The 17,981-nt window shown below is 41.7% G+C and overlaps 1 protein-coding gene across 2 annotated transcripts in view; it reads left to right on the top strand.

Annotated features, from left to right (window-relative positions):
• Positions 1–17,981, top strand: part of akap6 (A kinase (PRKA) anchor protein 6) — a 173,763-nt gene that overhangs the window by 14,271 nt on the left and 141,511 nt on the right. For both annotated transcript variants that reach the window (XM_062034641.1, XM_062034642.1), the window contains exons 2-3: positions 8,304–8,487; positions 8,549–8,720. In XM_062034641.1, the coding sequence (XP_061890625.1) occupies positions 8,304–8,487; positions 8,549–8,720 (356 nt within the window). The remainder of the gene's footprint in view (positions 1–8,303; positions 8,488–8,548; positions 8,721–17,981) is intronic.

The raw sequence follows: 17,981 nt of genomic DNA, 5'->3' as shown, positions 1-17,981 counted from the left end.
GTGTGGATCGTGTGGATCTTGTGGAACTTGTAAATTGTGTGGAACGTGTGGATCTTGTGGAACGTGTGGATCTTGTGGAACGTGTGGATCTTGTGGAACGTGTGGATCTTGTGGAACGTTTGGATTTTGTGGAACGTGTGGATCGTGTGGATCTTGTGGAACTTGTAAATTGCGTGGAGCGTGTGGATCATGTGGAACGTGTGGATCGTGTGGATGTTGTGGAACTTGTAAATTGTGTGGAACGTGTGGATCGTGTGGATCGTGTGGAACGTGTGGAACGTGTGGATCGCGTGGATCTTGTGGATCGTGTGGATCTTGTGGAACTTGTAAATTGTGTGGAACGTGTGGATCTTGTGGAACATGTGGAACGTGTGGATCGTGTGGATCTTGTGGAACTTGTAAATTGTGTGGAACGTGTGGATCGTGTGGAACATGTGGATCTTGTGGAACGTGTGGATCTTGTGGAACGTTTGGATTTTGTGGAACGTGTGGATCGTGTGGATCTTGTGGAACTTGTGGAACGTGTGGAACGTGTGGATCTTGTGGAATGTGTGGATCGTGTGGATATTGTGGAACTTGTGGATCTTGTGGAACGTGTGGAACGTGTGGATCTTGAGGATCGTGTGGATCTTGTGGAACTTGTAAATTGTGTGGAACGTGTGGAACATGTGGAATGTGTGGAACGTGTGGATCGTGTGGATCTTGTGGAACTTGTAAATTGTGTGGAACGTGTGGATCTTGTGGAACGTGTGGATCTTGTGGAACGTTTGGATTTTGTGGAACGTGTGGATCGTGTGGATCTTGTGGAACTTGTAAATTGTGTGGAGCGTGTGGATCTTGTGGAACGTGTGGATCGTGTGGATGTTGTGGAACTTGTAAATTGTGTGGAACGTGTGGATCGTGTGGAACGTGTGGAACATGTGGAACATTTGCACCGTGTGGAACGTGTAAATCGTGTGGAACGTGTTGATCATGTGGAACGTGTAAATAGTGTGGAACATGTAAAAAGTGTGGAATATGTAAATAGTGTGGAACGTGTGAATTGTGTGGAACGTGTGGATCTTGTGGAACGTGTGGATCTTGTGGAACGTGTGGAATGTGTGGATCTTGTGGAACTTGTGGATCTTGTGGAACTTGTGGAACTTGTGGATCTTGTGGATCTTGTGGAACGTGTGGATCTTGTGGAATGTGTGGATCGTGTGGATCTTGTGGAACTTGTGGATCTTGTGGAACGTGTGGATCTTGTGGAATGTGTGGATCTTGTGGAACTTGTGGATCTTGTGGAACGTGTGGAACGTGTGGATATTGTGGATTGTGTGGATCTTGTGGAACTTGTAAATTGTGTGGAACGTGTGGATCGTGTGGATCTTGTGGAACTTGTAAATTGTGTGGAACGTGTGGATCTTGTGAAACGTGTGGATCTTGTGGAACTTTTGGATTTTGTGGAACGTGTGGATCGTGTGGATCTTGTGGAACTTGTAAATTTTGTGGAACGTGTGGAACGTGTGGATCGTGTGGATCTTATGGAACTTGTAAATTGTGTGGAACGTGTGGATCTTGTGGAACGTGTGGATCTTGTGGAACGTGTGGATCTTGTGGAACGTTTGGATTTTGTGGAACGTGTGGATCGTGTGGATCTTGTGGAACTTGTAAATTGCGTGGAGCGTGTGGATCATGTGGAACGTGTGGATCGTGTGGATGTTGTGGAACTTGTAAATTGTGTGGAACGTGTGGATCGTGTGGAACGTGTGGAACGTGTGGATCGCGTGGATCTTGTGGATCGTGTGGATCTTGTGGAACTTGTAAATTGTGTGGAACGTGTGGATCTTGTGGAACGTGTGGAACGTGTGGATCGTGTGGATCTTGTGGAACTTGTAAATTGTGTGGAACGTGTGGATCGTGTGGAACATGTGGATCTTGTGGAACGTGTGGATCTTGTGGAATGTTTGGATTTTGTGGAACGTGTGGATCGTGTGGATCTTGTGGAACTTGTAAATTGTGTGGAACGTGTGGATCTTGTGGAACGTGTGGATCTTGTGGACCGTGTGGATCTTGTGGAACTTGTAAATTGTGTGGAACGTGTGGATCTTGTGGAACGTGTGGATCGTGTGGATCTTGTGGAACTTGTAAATTGTGTGGAACGTGTGGATCGTGTGGAAGGTGTGGATCGTGTGGATCTTGTGTAACTTGTAAATTGTGTGGAACGTGTGGATCGTGTGGAAGGTGTGGATCGTGTGGATCTTTTGGAACTTGTAAATTGTGTGGAACGTGTGGATCGTGTGGAACGTGTGGATCTTGTGGAACGTGTGGATCTTGTGGATCGTGTGGATCTTGTGGAACTTGTAAATTGTGTGGAACGTGTGGATCGTGTGGAACGTGTGGATCTTGTGGAACGTGTGGATCTTGTGGAACTTGTAAATTGTGTGGAACGTGTGGATCTTGTGGAACGTGTGGATCGTGTGGATCTTGTGGAACTTGTAAATTGTGTGGAACATGTGGATCGTGTGGAACGTGTGGATCGTGTGGATCTTGTGGAACTTGTAAATTGTGTGGAACGTGTGGATCGTGTGGAACGTGTGGATCTTGTGGAACGTTTGGATCTTGTGGAACGTTTGGATTTTGTGGAACGTGTGGATCGTGTAGATCTTGTGGAACGTGTGGATCTTGTGGAACGTGTGGATCTTGTGGAACGTTTGGATTTTGTGGAACGTGTGGATCGTGTGGATCTTGTGGAACTTGTGGATCGTGTGGATCTTGTGGAACTTGTAAATTGTGTGGAACGTGTGGATCGTGTGGAACGTGTGGATCTTGTGGATCGTGTGGATCTTGTGGAACTTGTAAATTGTGTGGAACGTGTGGATCGTGTGGATCTTGTGGAACTTGTAAATTGTGTGGAACGTGTGGATCTTGTGTAACGTGTGGATCTTGTGGAACTTTTGGATTTTGTGGAACGTGTGGATCGTGTGGATCTTGTGGAACTTGTAAATTTTGTGGAACGTGTGGAACGTGTGGATCGTGTGGATCTTATGGAACTTGTAAATTGTGTGGAACGTGTGGATCGTGTGGAACATGTGGATCTTGTGGAACGTGTGGATCTTGTGGAACGTTTGGATTTTGTGGAACGTGTGGATCGTGTGGATCTTGTGGAACTTGTAAATTGTGTGGAACGTGTGGATCTTGTGGAACGTGTGGATCTTGTGGATCGTGTGGATCTTGTGGAACTTGTAAATTGTGTGGAGCGTGTGGATCATGTGGAACGTGTGGATCGTGTGGATGTTGTGGAACTTGTAAATTGTGTGGAACGTGTGGATCGTGTGGAACGTGTGGAACGTGTGGATCGCGTGGATCTTGTGGATCGTGTGGATCTTGTGGAACTTGTAAATGGTGTGGAACGTGTGGATCTTGTGGAACGTGTGGATCGTGTGGATCTTGTGGAACTTTTAAATTGTGTGGAACGTGTGGAACGTGTGGATTGTGTGGAACGTGTGGATCTTGTGGAACGTGTGGATCTTGTGGAACGTTTGGATTTTGTGGAACGTGTGGATCGTGTGGATCTTGTGGAACTTGTAAATTGTGTGGAACGTGTGGATCGTGTGGAACGTGTGGATCTTCTGGAACGTGTGGATCTTGTGGAACGTTTGGATTTTGTGGAACGTGTGGATCGTGTGGATCTTGTGGAACTTGTAAATTGTGTGGAACGTGTAGATCTTGTGGAACGTGTGGATCTTGTGGATCGTGTGGATCTTGTGGAACTTGTAAATTGTGTGGAACGTGTGGATCTTGTGGAACGTGTGGATCGTGTGGATCTTGTGGAACTTGTAAATTGTGTGGAACGTGTGGATCGTGTGGAAGGTGTGGATCGTGTGGATCTTGTGGAACTTGTAAATTGTGTGGAACGTGTGGATCGTGTGGAACGTGTGGATCTTGTGGAACGTGTGGATCGTGTGGATCTTGTGGAACTTGTAAATTGTGTGGAACGTGTGGATCGTGTGGAACGTGTGGATCGTGTGGATCTTGTGGAACTTGTAAATTGTGTGGAACGTGTGGATCGTGTGGAACGTGTGGATCTTGTGGAACGTGTGGATCTTGTGGAACGTTTGGATTTTGTGGAACGTGTGGATCGTGTGGATCTTGTGGAACGTGTGGATCTTGTGGAACGTGTGGATCTTTTGGAACGTTTGGATTTTGTGGAACGTGTGGATCGTGTGGATCTTGTGGAACGTGTGGATCGTGTGGATCTTGTGGAACTTGTAAATTGTGTGGAACGTGTGGATCGTGTGGAACGTGTGGATCGTGTGGATCTTGTGGAACTTGTAAATTGTGTGGAACGTGTGGATCGTGTGGAACGTGTGGATCTTGTGGAACGTGTGGACCTTGTGGATCGTGTGGATCTTGTGGAACTTGTAAATTGTGTGGAACGTGTGGATCTTGTGGAACGTGTGGATCTTGTGGAACTTGTAAATTGTGTGGAACGTGTGGATCGTGTGGAACGTGTGGATCTTGTGGAACGTGTGGATCTTGTGGAACGTTTGGATTTTGTGGAACGTGTGGATCGTGTGGATCTTGTGGAACGTGTGGATCTTGTGGATCGTGTGGATCTTGTGGAACTTGTAAATTGTGTGGAACGTGTGGATCTTGTGGAACGTGTGGATCGTGTGGAACGTGTGGATCGTGTGGAACGTGTGGATCTTGTGGAACGTGTGGATCTTGTGGAACGTTTGGATTTTGTGGAACGTGTGGATCGTGTGGATCTTGTGGAACTTATAAATTGTGTGGAGCGTGTGGATCTTGTGGAACGTGTGGATCGTGTGGATGTTGTGGAACTTGTAAATTGTGTGGAACGTGTGGATCGTGTGGAACGTGTGGAACATGTGCAACATTTGCACCGTGTGGAACGTGTAAATCGTGTGGAACGTGTTGATCATGTGGAACGTGTAAATAGTGTGGAACATGTAAAACGTGTGGAATATGTAAATAGTGTGGAACGTGTGAATTGTGTGGAACGTGTGGATCTTGTGGAACGTGTGGATCTTGTGGAACGTGTGGAATGTGTGGATCTTGTGGAACTTGTGGATCTTGTGGAACTTGTGGAACTTGTGGAACTTGTGGATCTTGTGGATCTTGTGGAACGTGTGGATCTTGTGGAATGTGTGGATCGTGTGGATCTTGTGGAACTTGTGGAACTTGTGGATCTTGTGGATCTTGTGGATCTTGTGGAACGTGTGGATCTTGTGGAACTTGTGGATCTTGTGGAACGTGTGGAACGTGTGGATCTTGTGGAACGTTTGGATTTTGTGGATCGTGTGGATCTTGTGGAACTTGTAAATTGTGTGGAACGTGTGGATCTTGTGGAACTTGTAAATTGTGTGGAACGTGTGGATCGTGTGGAACGTGTGGATCTTGTGGAACGTGTGGATCTTGTGGAACGTTTGGATTTTGTGGAACGTGTGGATCGTGTGGATCTTGTGGAACGTGTGGATCTTGTGGATCGTGTGGATCTTGTGGAACTTGTAAATTGTGTGGAACGTGTGGATCTTGTGGAACGTGTGGATCGTGTGGAACGTGTGGATCGTGTGGAACGTGTGGATCTTGTGGAACGTGTGGATCTTGTGGAACGTTTGGATTTTGTGGAACGTGTGGATCGTGTGGATCTTGTGGAACTTATAAATTGTGTGGAGCGTGTGGATCTTGTGGAACGTGTGGATCGTGTGGATGTTGTGGAACTTGTAAATTGTGTGGAACGTGTGGATCGTGTGGAACGTGTGGAACATGTGCAACATTTGCACCGTGTGGAACGTGTAAATCGTGTGGAACGTGTTGATCATGTGGAACGTGTAAATAGTGTGGAACATGTAAAACGTGTGGAATATGTAAATAGTGTGGAACGTGTGAATTGTGTGGAACGTGTGGATCTTGTGGAACGTGTGGATCTTGTGGAACGTGTGGAATGTGTGGATCTTGTGGAACTTGTGGATCTTGTGGAACTTGTGGAACTTGTGGATCTTGTGGATCTTGTGGAACGTGTGGATCTTGTGGAATGTGTGGATCGTGTGGATCTTGTGGAACTTGTGGAACTTGTGGATCTTGTGGATCTTGTGGATCTTGTGGAACGTGTGGATCTTGTGGAACTTGTGGATCTTGTGGAACGTGTGGAACGTGTGGATCTTGTGGAACGTTTGGATTTTGTGGATCGTGTGGATCTTGTGGAACTTGTAAATTGTGTGGAGCGTGTGGATCTTGTGGAACGTGTGGATTGTGTGGATCGTGTGGATCTTGTGGAACTTGTAAATTGTGTGGAACGTGTGGAACGTGTGGATCGTGTGGATCTTGTGGAACGTGTGGATCTTGTGGAACGTTTGGATTTTGTGGAACGTGTGGATCGTGTGGATCTTGTGGAACTTGTAAATTGTGTGGAGCGTGTGGATCATGTGGAACGTGTGGATCGTGTGGATGTTGTGGAACTTGTAAATTGTGTGGAACGTGTGGATCGTGTGGAACGTGTGGAACGTGTGGATCGCGTGGATCTTGTGGATCGTGTGGATCTTGTGGAACTTGTAAATTGTGTGGAACGTGTGGATCTTGTGGAACGTGTGGATCGTGTGGATCTTGTGGAACTTTTAAATTGTGTGGAACGTGTGGATTGTGTGGAACGTGTGGATCTTGTGGAACGTGTGGATTGTGTGGATCGTGTGGATCTTGTGGAACTTGTAAATTGTGTGGAACGTGTGGAACGTGTGGATCGTGTGGATCTTGTGGAACGTGTGGATCTTGTGGAACGTTTGGATTTTGTGGAACGTGTGGATCGTGTGGATCTTGTGGAACTTGTAAATTGTGTGGAGCGTGTGGATCATGTGGAACGTGTGGATCGTGTGGATGTTGTGGAACTTGTAAATTGTGTGGAACGTGTGGATCGTGTGGAACGTGTGGAACGTGTGGATCGCGTGGATCTTGTGGATCGTGTGGATCTTGTGGAACTTGTAAATTGTGTGGAACGTGTGGATCTTGTGGAACGTGTGGATCATGTGGATCTTGTGGAACTTTTAAATTGTGTGGAACGTGTGGATTGTGTGGAACGTGTGGATCTTGTGGAACGTGTGGATTTTGTGGAACGTGTGGATCGTGTGGATCTTGTGGAACTTGTAAATTGTGTGGAACGTGTGGATCGTGTGGAACGTGTGGATCTTCTGGAACGTGTGGATCTTGTGGAACGTTTGGATTTTGTGGAACGTGTGGATCGTGTGGATCTTGTGGAACTTGTAAATTGTGTGGAACGTGTAGATCTTGTGGAACGTGTGGATCTTGTGGATCGTGTGGATCTTGTGGAACTTGTAAATTGTGTGGAACGTGTGGATCTTGTGGAACGTGTGGATTGTGTGGATCTTGTGGAACTTGTAAATTGTGTGGAACGTGTGGATCGTGTGGAAGGTGTGGATCGTGTGGATCTTGTGGAACTTGTAAATTGTGTGGAACGTGTGGATCGTGTGGAACGTGTGGATCTTGTGGAACGTGTGGATCGTGTGGATCTTGTGGAACTTGTAAATTGTGTGGAACGTGTGGATCGTGTGAACGTGTGGATCGTGTGGATCTTGTGGAACTTGTAAATTGTGTGGAACGTGTGGATCGTGTGGAACGTGTGGATCTTGTGGAACGTGTGGATCTTGTGGAACGTTTGGATTTTGTGGAACGTGTGGATCGTGTGGATCTTGTGGAACGTGTGGATCTTGTGGAACGTGTGGATCTTGTGGAACGTTTGGATTTTGTGGAACGTGTGGATCGTGTGGATCTTGTGGAACGTGTGGATCGTGTGGATCTTGTGGAACTTGTAAATTGTGTGGAACGTGTGGATCGTGTGGAACGTGTGGATCGTGTGGATCTTGTGGAACTTGTAAATTGTGTGGAACGTGTGGATCGTGTGGAACGTGTGGATCTTGTGGAACGTGTGGACCTTGTGGATCGTGTGGATCTTGTGGAACTTGTAAATTGTGTGGAACGTGTGGATCTTGTGGAACGTGTGGATCTTGTGGAACTTGTAAATTGTGTGGAACGTGTGGATCGTGTGGAACGTGTGGATCTTGTGGAACGTGTGGATCGTGTGGAACGTGTGGATCTTGTGGAACGTGTGGATCTTGTGGATCGTGTGGATCTTGTGGAACTTGTAAATTGTGTGGAACGTGTGGATCTTGTGGAACGTGTGGAACGTGTGGAACGTGAGATAAGAAGGCTGGTCAGATGTTAGGGCACATCAGAATCAAAGCTAAGTTCTAGTTAGTTTTCTCCTTATAAGGATCTTTGTCTCCCTCCAGACTCCGCCCATAAACGCCAGCCAATCACCATGAGCGTCTTGACCCTCTCACCTGTGACCCCCCAGCCGCCCTCCCCCATGTTGACTTCTACCACCCCCACCCTGGACCCCCACACCCCCACATTGGACCGGGAGGGCGGGTCCTCCTCGTGTGGCGAGTGGACCGCAACAGGCTCCGCCCACAGGTGAGTGCCGGTGACCGTGAGCCCAGGAAGTCAAAGATGATTGGTGTGATTGTGGCTGCAGGCCCAACAAGCCGCCGCCCCTCCACTCGGGCGCCGACTGGAAGGTGGTGCTTCACCTGCCTGACATCCACACGTGGCTGCGAGCGACCGCCAGCAGAGTCACACACCTGTCACACTCTGTGGGCCAAGATGGCGACAACAGACACGTGGACGCACACCTGCTGCAGCTCAAGGTAAACATGAGTGTGTGTGTGTGTGTTTGTGTGTGTGTGTGTGTGTGTGTGTCTGTGTGTGTCTGTGTGTGTGTGTCTGTGTGTGTGTGTGTGTCTGTCTGTGTGTGTGTGTGTGTGTGTGTGTGTGTGTGTGTGTGTGTGTATGAAGAATGGCGCCATCTGCTGGTTATTAGGAAGAATGGCACCATATGCTGGTTATTAGGAAGAATGGCGCCATCTGCTGGTTATTAGGAAGAATGGCGCCATCTGCTGGTTATTAGGAAGAATGGCGCCATCTGCTGGTTATTAGGAAGAATGGCGCCATCTGCTGGTTATTAGGAAGAATGGCGCCATCTGCTGGTTATTAGGAAGAATGGCGCCATCTGCTGGTTATTAGGAAGAATGGCGCCATCTGCTGGTTATTAGGAAGAATGGCGCCATCTGCTGGTTATTAGGAAGAATGGCGCCATCTGCTGGTTATTAGGAAGAATGGCGCCATCTGCTGGTTATTAGGAAGAATGGCGCCATCTGCTGGTTATTAGGAAGAATGGCTCCATCTGCTGGTTATTAGGAAGAATGGCGCCATCTGCTGGTTATTAGGAAGAATGGCTCCATCTGCTGGTTATTAGGAAGAATGGCCCCATCTGCTGGTTGAAAGACAGAAAAGCAGTCACACATCAGCATGGCTTTCCCGCCACCTGCTGGTCATTATGTGGAATTACAACCAGCAATTGTTTCCTTTTATTTATAAATATTTATAAAGATCAATGTTAGCACTAGTGATATTTATTTTTAATCCATCTATCCTTTTCTACCGCTTGTCCCTCTCTGGGATTCAATTAAACTAGAGTAGATTGCATCATTATGAAATGTTATCTGAATATTTGTTCAAATCAAGTCTAATTATTTTGTAATATAATTATATTATTATTCTTTGTAATATTTAATATTTATGATATATATGCATTATATATTTTTTATTTTATTTAAAATATTACAATTATATTGTGACAGACAATCAGTTAGTCTGCTATGTTGAAATATTTACTACTTCCTGTCAGTAATAATGTAATATTTACTACTTCCTGTCAGTAATAATGTAATATTTACTACTTCCTGTCAGTAATAAAGTAATATTTACTACTTCCTATCAGTAATAATGTAATATTTACTACTTCCTATCAGTAATATTGTAATATTTACTACTTCCTGTCAGTAATAATGTAATATTTACTACTTCCTGTCAGTAATAATGTAATATTTACTACTTCCTATCAGTAATAATGTAATATTTACTACTTCCTGTGAGTAATAAAGTAATATTTACTACTTCCTATCAGTAATAATGTAATATTTACTACTTCCTGTCAGTAATAAAGTAATTTTTACTACTTCCTATCAGTAATAATGTAAAATTTACTACTTCCTATAAGTAATAATATAATATTTACTACTTCCTATCAGTAATAATGTCATATTTACTACTTCCTATCAGTAATAATGTAATATTTACTACTTCCTATAAGTAATAATATAATATTTACTACTTCCTATCAGTAATAATGTAATATTTACTACTTCCTATAAGTAATAATATAATATTTACTACTTCCTATCAGTAATATTGTAATATTTACTACTTCCTATCAGTAATAATGTAATATTTACTACTTCCTATAAGTAATAATATCATATTTACTACTTCCTATCAGTAATAATATAATATTTACTACTTCCTGTCAGTAATAATGTAATATTTACTACTTCCTATCAGTAATAATGTAATATCTACTACTTCCTATCAGTAATAATGTCATATTTACTACTTCCTATCAGTAATAATGTAATATTTACTACTTCCTGTCAGTAATATTGTAATATTTACTTCTTCCTATCAGTAATAATGTCATATTTACTACTTCCTGTCAGTAATAATGTCATATTTACTACTTCCTATCAGTAATAATACAATATTTACTACTTCCTGTCAGTAATAATGTAATATTTACTACTTCCTATCAGTAATAATGTCATATTTACTACTTCCTATCAGTAATAATGTAATATTTACTACTTCCTGTCAGTAATATTGTAATATTTACTACTTCCTATCAGTAATAATGTAACAATTACTACTTCCTATCACTAATAATGTAATAATTACTACTTCCTATCAGTAATAATGTAATAATTACTACTTCCTATCAGTAATAATGTAATATTTACTACTTCCTATAAGTAATAATATCATATTTACTACTTCCTATCAGTAATAATGTAATATTTACTACTTCCTATCAGTAATATTGTAATATTTACTACTTCCTGTCAGTAATAATGTAATATTTACTACTTCCTGTCAGTAATAATGTAATATTTACTACTTCCTGTCAGTAATATTGTAATATTTACTACTTCCTATCAGTAATAATGTAATAATTACTACTTCCTATCACTAATAATGTAATAATTACTACTTCCTATCAGTAATAATGTAATAATTACTACTTCCTATCAGTAATAATATCATATTTACTACTTCCTATCAGTAATAATATAATATTTACTACTTCCTATCAGTAATAATGTAATATTTACTACTTCCTGTCAGTAATATTGTAATATTTACTACTTCCTGTCAGTAATATTGTCATATTTACTACTTCCTATCAGTAATAATGTCATATTTACTACTTCCTATCAGTAATAATGTCATATTTACTACTTCCTATCAGTAATAATGTAATATTTACTACTTCCTGTCAGTAATAATGTAATATTTACTACTTCCTGTCAGTAATAATGTCATATTTACTACTTCCTATCAGTAATAATGTAATATTTACTACTTCCTATCAGTAGTAATGTAATATTTACTACTTCCTATCAGTAATAATGTAATATTTACTACTTCCTGTCAGTAATAATGTAATATTTACTACTTCCTATCAGTAATAATGTCATATTTACTACTTCCTATCAGTAATAATGTAATATTTACTACTTCCTATCAGTAATAATGTAATATTTACTACTTCCTATCAGTAATAATGTAATATATGTAGTACTGCTCTCTGACCACTGGGTGTCAGTAAGGTTCCATGGATGCAATGGGACTCTCCCACATTTAGAGCAAGACAATAAAACTTAAACAAAGTCTTTATTGACCAGAACAAAAACCGGAAACTTGTCCTTCCTCCGAGAACAAGACTCAAACACTCCAGCAGACCTCAGGCTGGCCCTCCGGGTCCTAAGAAAGTCTTGAATCCAGACCAAGATGTGATCCCTCGTTCCTTATCTCATGTCAGACCTTTCCTGACATTTCCTGACGGTATCTATCAATCAGTATCTATCAATCAGTATCTATCAATCACTACATATCAATCAGTTCCTATCAGTCAGTATCTATCAATCAGTATCTATCAATCAGTATCTATCAATCAGTATCTATCAATCAGTATCTATCAATCAGTTCCTATCAGTCAGTATCTATCAATCAGTACGACTCTGCCGCCATCTTGTGGCCAAGGTGAGTACATCAACAAAGCAGACATGACAACAAAATCTTTGGATCCTGATTTTAGATCCACTTTCAATCCAGAACCATCATGGATCACAAGGAACTGATCCACAATGCACACAACATTAACACAACATGCACACAACATGCACACAACATGAACACAACATGCACACCACATTAACACAACATGCACACAACATTAACACAACATGCACACAACGTTCACAAAACATCCACACGACATGCACACAACAATCACACAACAATCACAAAAACATGCACACACCATTAACACAACATACACACAACATCCACACAACATGCATACAACATTAACACAACATGCATACAACATTAACAAACCATTCAAACAACATTCACACAACACTCACACAACATCTACACTTTTACACCAAAATCACACAACATTAACACAACATGCATACAAGATTAACTCGACAATCACACAACATGCACACAACAATAACACAACATCCACGCAACATCCACACAACATGCATACAACATTAACACAACATTAACACAACTTGCATACGACATTAACACAACATTAACAAAATATGCATAAAACATTAACACAACATTCACACAACATCTACACTTTAATCATGCAAAAATCACACAACATTAACACAACATACACACAATATTAACACAACATGCATACAATATTAACACAACATTCACACGACATGCACACGACATGCACACAACATTAACACAACAATCCACGCAACATCCACACAACATGCATACAACATTAACACAACATTAACACAACTTGCACACAACATTAACACAACATTAACAAAATATGCATAAAACATTAACACAACATTCACACAACATCTACACTTTAATCATGCAAAAATCACACAACATTAACACAACATCCACACAATATTAACACAACATGCATACAATATTAACACAACATTCACACGACATGCACACGACATGCACACAACATTAACACAACAATCCCACAACAATCCCACAATAATCCCACAACATCCACACAATATTCACACAACATGCATACAATATTAACACAACATTCACACGACATGCACACGACATGCACACAACATTAACACAACAATCCCATAACAATCCCACAATAATCCCACAACATCCGCACAATATTCACACGCCATTAACACAACGTTCACACAACATTAACACAACATTCACACAACTTCCGCACAACAATAACACAACTTTCACACAACGTGCACACAACGTTCACACAACGTTCACACAACATGCACACAATCAGGTCATTCACAACAAAGGCAGACAACATTCACACACTGGCGCAACAACCATGACTTGTGCGTTGAAGTGACGACGGCACAGCATTTACTTGCATGGCCCAATACAGGCAACCTTCCCTAGTCATGGCGCAAAAAAGAAGAAGAAAAAACTGCAACCAACACAACAAGTCAACACACAACCTGCTCACTCCACTTTGTGGATGTTACGAAAGCTTGTTAGCATGTTAGCATGTTAGCTTGTTAGCATGTTAGCTTTTTAGCATGTTAGCATGTTGGCATGTTGGCATGTCAGCTTGTTAGCATGTTAGCCTGTTAGCCTGTTAGCCTCTTAGCATGTTAGCTTGTTAGCATGTTAGCTTGTAAGCAAGGCATGCTTTGAGAAGTGTGGGGTGTTGCTGAAGCATGAGTGCCTGCATGAGTGCCTGCTTACGCAACTTTATTGAAAGGCCACACGGTGATGTCATTGCTGTGGAATGCTGGTGATGTCATCGCTGTGGAATGCTGGGAAGTAGAGAGCAAGGAGACGAGGGAAGGGAACGAGGGAAGGAGACGTGTGAGACTCAGCTTTTTAGATCCTTCATGCCTCACAGCTGTCACCACTACTGTGTGTGTGTGTCTGTGTGTGTGTGTGTGTGTGTGTGTGTGTCTGTGTCTGTGTCTGTGTGTGTCTGTGTGTGTGTGTGTGTGTGTGTGTGTGTGTGTGTGTGTAGGGGGTGGGTAGAGGTTGATCTAAAAATAACCTTTGCAACTGTTGCCCCCCCACCCCACCCAATACCCCCGTGAAAGAATACACACACACACACACACACACACACACACACACACACACACACACACACACACACACACACACACACACACACACACACACACACTTGCGGGGAAGTTGGAGCGTTGACCTCCTCGTGTGAGCCGCTCGTCTTCTTTCTTTGCGTTTACAAAACAACATTGAGGTAAGTGAACTTTGACCCTTTGTGTGTCGCTGTTGTCGAGCGGTTACACAACTTTGACGCGATCATGTGACCCTCCACGCCCTCTGCACGTCTTGTAGGACACGGTTGCCGTGGCAACGTTGTCTTCGGACTAGCAGCGCGTTGAGGTGCACTTGTTGTGTTGCTTCTGTCGGTAAACAACAACAATGGGCTGCGCCGTCACCGTGGCAACCAGCACACACAACAACACAACTTTGGATGTCCTGGATCCTGATTTTGGATCCACTTTCATTTCAGAGCCATCATGGATCACACAACATGCACACAACAGTCACACGTTCACAAAAAGTTCATACAACATTAACAAAACATTCACACAACATCTACAGAACATTCACTCAACATGCACACAACATTCACACAACATGCACACAAAATTAACACAAAAGTAACAAAACATCCACACAACATTCACACAAAATTAACAAATTATTAACACAACAATCACACAACATTCACTTGACGTTTACACAACATTAACAGAGCATTAACACATCATTCACACAAAATTAACACAACAACCACACACCGTTTACACAACTTTCACAAAATTTTCATACAACATGCACACAACAATCACACACAATTCACACAACATTTACACAGCATTGACATAACATTCACAAAGCATCTACGCAAAATTCACACAACCACACAACAATCACACAGAATGCACACAACATTCACGGAACAAAATCACAACATTCACACAACATCCACACAACATTCACACAACATTTGCACACTATTCACACAACATGCACACAACATCTACACGCCATCCACACAACATTCACACAGCATTCACTCAACCTTTACACAACACTTACACAACATTCACACAACATCCACACAACATGCACTCAACATTCACTCAACATTCAGACAAAATTCACACATCTACACAACATTCACACATCTAGACAACATCCACACAACATTCACACAGCATTCACTCAACATTCACACAACATCCACACAACATTCACACAGCATTCACTCAACATTCACACAACATCCACACAACATTCACACAGCATTCACTCAACATTCACACACCATCCTCACAACATTCACACATCATTTACACAACATCCACACAACACTCAGTCAACATTCACTCAACATTCACACATGTACACAACATTCACCCAACATTCAAACAATTACTCACACAACATTAACACAACATTCACACATCTACACAACATTCACACAGCAAGTACACAACATTCACACAACATTCACACAATTACTCACACAACATTAACACAACATTCACACATCTACACAACATTCACACATCTAGACAACATCCACACAATATTCACACAGCATTCACTCAACATCCACACAACATCCACACAACATTCACACAGCATTCACTCAACATTCACACAACATTCAATCAAGATTCACTCAACATTCACACATGTACCCAACATTCACCCAACATTCACCCAACATTCAAACAATTACTCACACAACATTAACACAGCATTCACACATCTACACAACATTCACACAGCATGTACACAACATTCACACAGCATGTACACAACATTCACACATCTACACAACATCCACACAACATTCACACAGCATTCACACAATATTCACACAGCATTCACTCAACATCCACACAACATTCACACAGCATTCACTCAACATCCACACAACATTCACACAGCATTCACTCAACATCCACACAACATCCACACAACATTCACACAGCATTCACTCAACATCCACACAACATCCACACAACATTCACACAGCATTCACTCAACATTCACACAACATTCAATCAAGATTCACTCAACATTCACACATGTACACAACATTCACCCAACATTCACCAAGCATTCAAACAATTACTCACACAACATTAACACAACATTCACACATCTACACAACATTCACACAGCATGTACACAACATTCACACAGCATGTACACAACATTCACACATCTACACAACATCCACACAACATTCACACAGCATTCACTCAACATCCACACAACATTCACACAGCATTCACTCAACATTCACACAACATCCACACAACATTCACACCGCATTCACTCAACATTCACACACAATCCTCACAACATTCACACAGCATTTACACAACATCCACACAACATTCAGTCAACATTCAGTCAACATTCACACATGTACACAACATTCACCCAACATTCACCCAAAATTCACCCAACATTCAAACAATTACTCACACGACATCAACACAACATTCACACATCTACACAACTTTCACACAGCATGTACACAATATTAACACAACATTCACACAATTACTCACACAACATGAACACAACATTCACACATCTACACAACATTAACACAACATTCACACTTAACCTCTAAACTTGCTATTTGCCAACATTAAACTCTTGTGTGTGTTTAAGTGTATGTAAATGTGTGTGTGTGTGTGTGTTTAAATATGTGTATGTACATACATTTGTGTGTGCATGTGTGTTTAAGTGTGTGTAAATGTGTGTTTAAATGAGTGTAGGTGTATGTATGTGTGTGTTTAGGTGTGTATATGTGTGTGTGTTTAAATGAGTGTGTGTGTACATGTGTGTGTTTAAGTGTGTTAAATGTGTGTGTGTGTGTTTAAATGAGTGTGTGTGTATGTGTGAGTTTAAGTGTGTTAAATGTGTGTGTGTTTAAATGTGTGTGAATGTGTGTTTAAGTGTGTGTAAATGTGTGTGCGTGTGTTTAAATGAGTGTGTGTGTACATGTGTGTGTTTAAGTGTGTTAAATGTGTGTATTTAAATGAGTGTGTGTGTGTATGTGTGTGTTTAAGTGTGTTTAATGTGTGTGTTTAAATGTGTGTGAATGTGTGTTTAAGTGTGTGTAAATGTGTATGCGCGTGTTTAAATGAGTGTGCGTGTACATGTGTGTGTTTAAGTGTGTTAAATGTGTGTGTGTTTAAATGAGTGTGTGTGTACATGTGTGTGTTTAAGTGTGTTAAATGTGTGTGTGTTTAAATGAGTGTGTGTGTACATGTGTGTGTTTAAGTGTGTTAAATGTGTGTGTACATGTGTGTGTTTAAGTGTGTTAAATGTGTGTGTGTTTAAATGAGCGTGTGTGTACATGTGTGTGTTTAAGTGTGTTAAATGTGTGTGTGTTTAAATGAGAGTGTGTGTGCATGTGTGTGTTTAAGTGTGTTAAATGTGTGTGTTTAAATGAGTGTGTGTGTACATTTGTGTGTTTAAGTGTGTTAAATGTGTGTGTGTTTAAATGAGCGTGTGTGTGCATGTGTGTGTTTAAGTGTGTGTTAAATGTGTGTGTGTTTAAATGAGCGTGTGTGTACATGTGTGTGTTTAAGTGTGTTAAATGTGTGTGTGTTTAAATGAGCGTGCGTGTACAAGTGTGTGTTTAAGTGTGTTAAATGTGTGTGTGTTTAAATGAGCGTGTGTGTACAAGTGTGTGTTTAAGTGTG

The sequence above is a fragment of the Entelurus aequoreus genome, linkage group LG23 (assembly GCF_033978785.1).
Source record: "Entelurus aequoreus isolate RoL-2023_Sb linkage group LG23, RoL_Eaeq_v1.1, whole genome shotgun sequence".
Lineage (NCBI taxonomy): Eukaryota > Metazoa > Chordata > Actinopteri > Syngnathiformes > Syngnathidae > Entelurus > Entelurus aequoreus.
The sequence above is the reverse complement of the archived record's forward strand: the minus strand, read 5'-3'. Positions and strand labels throughout refer to the sequence as shown.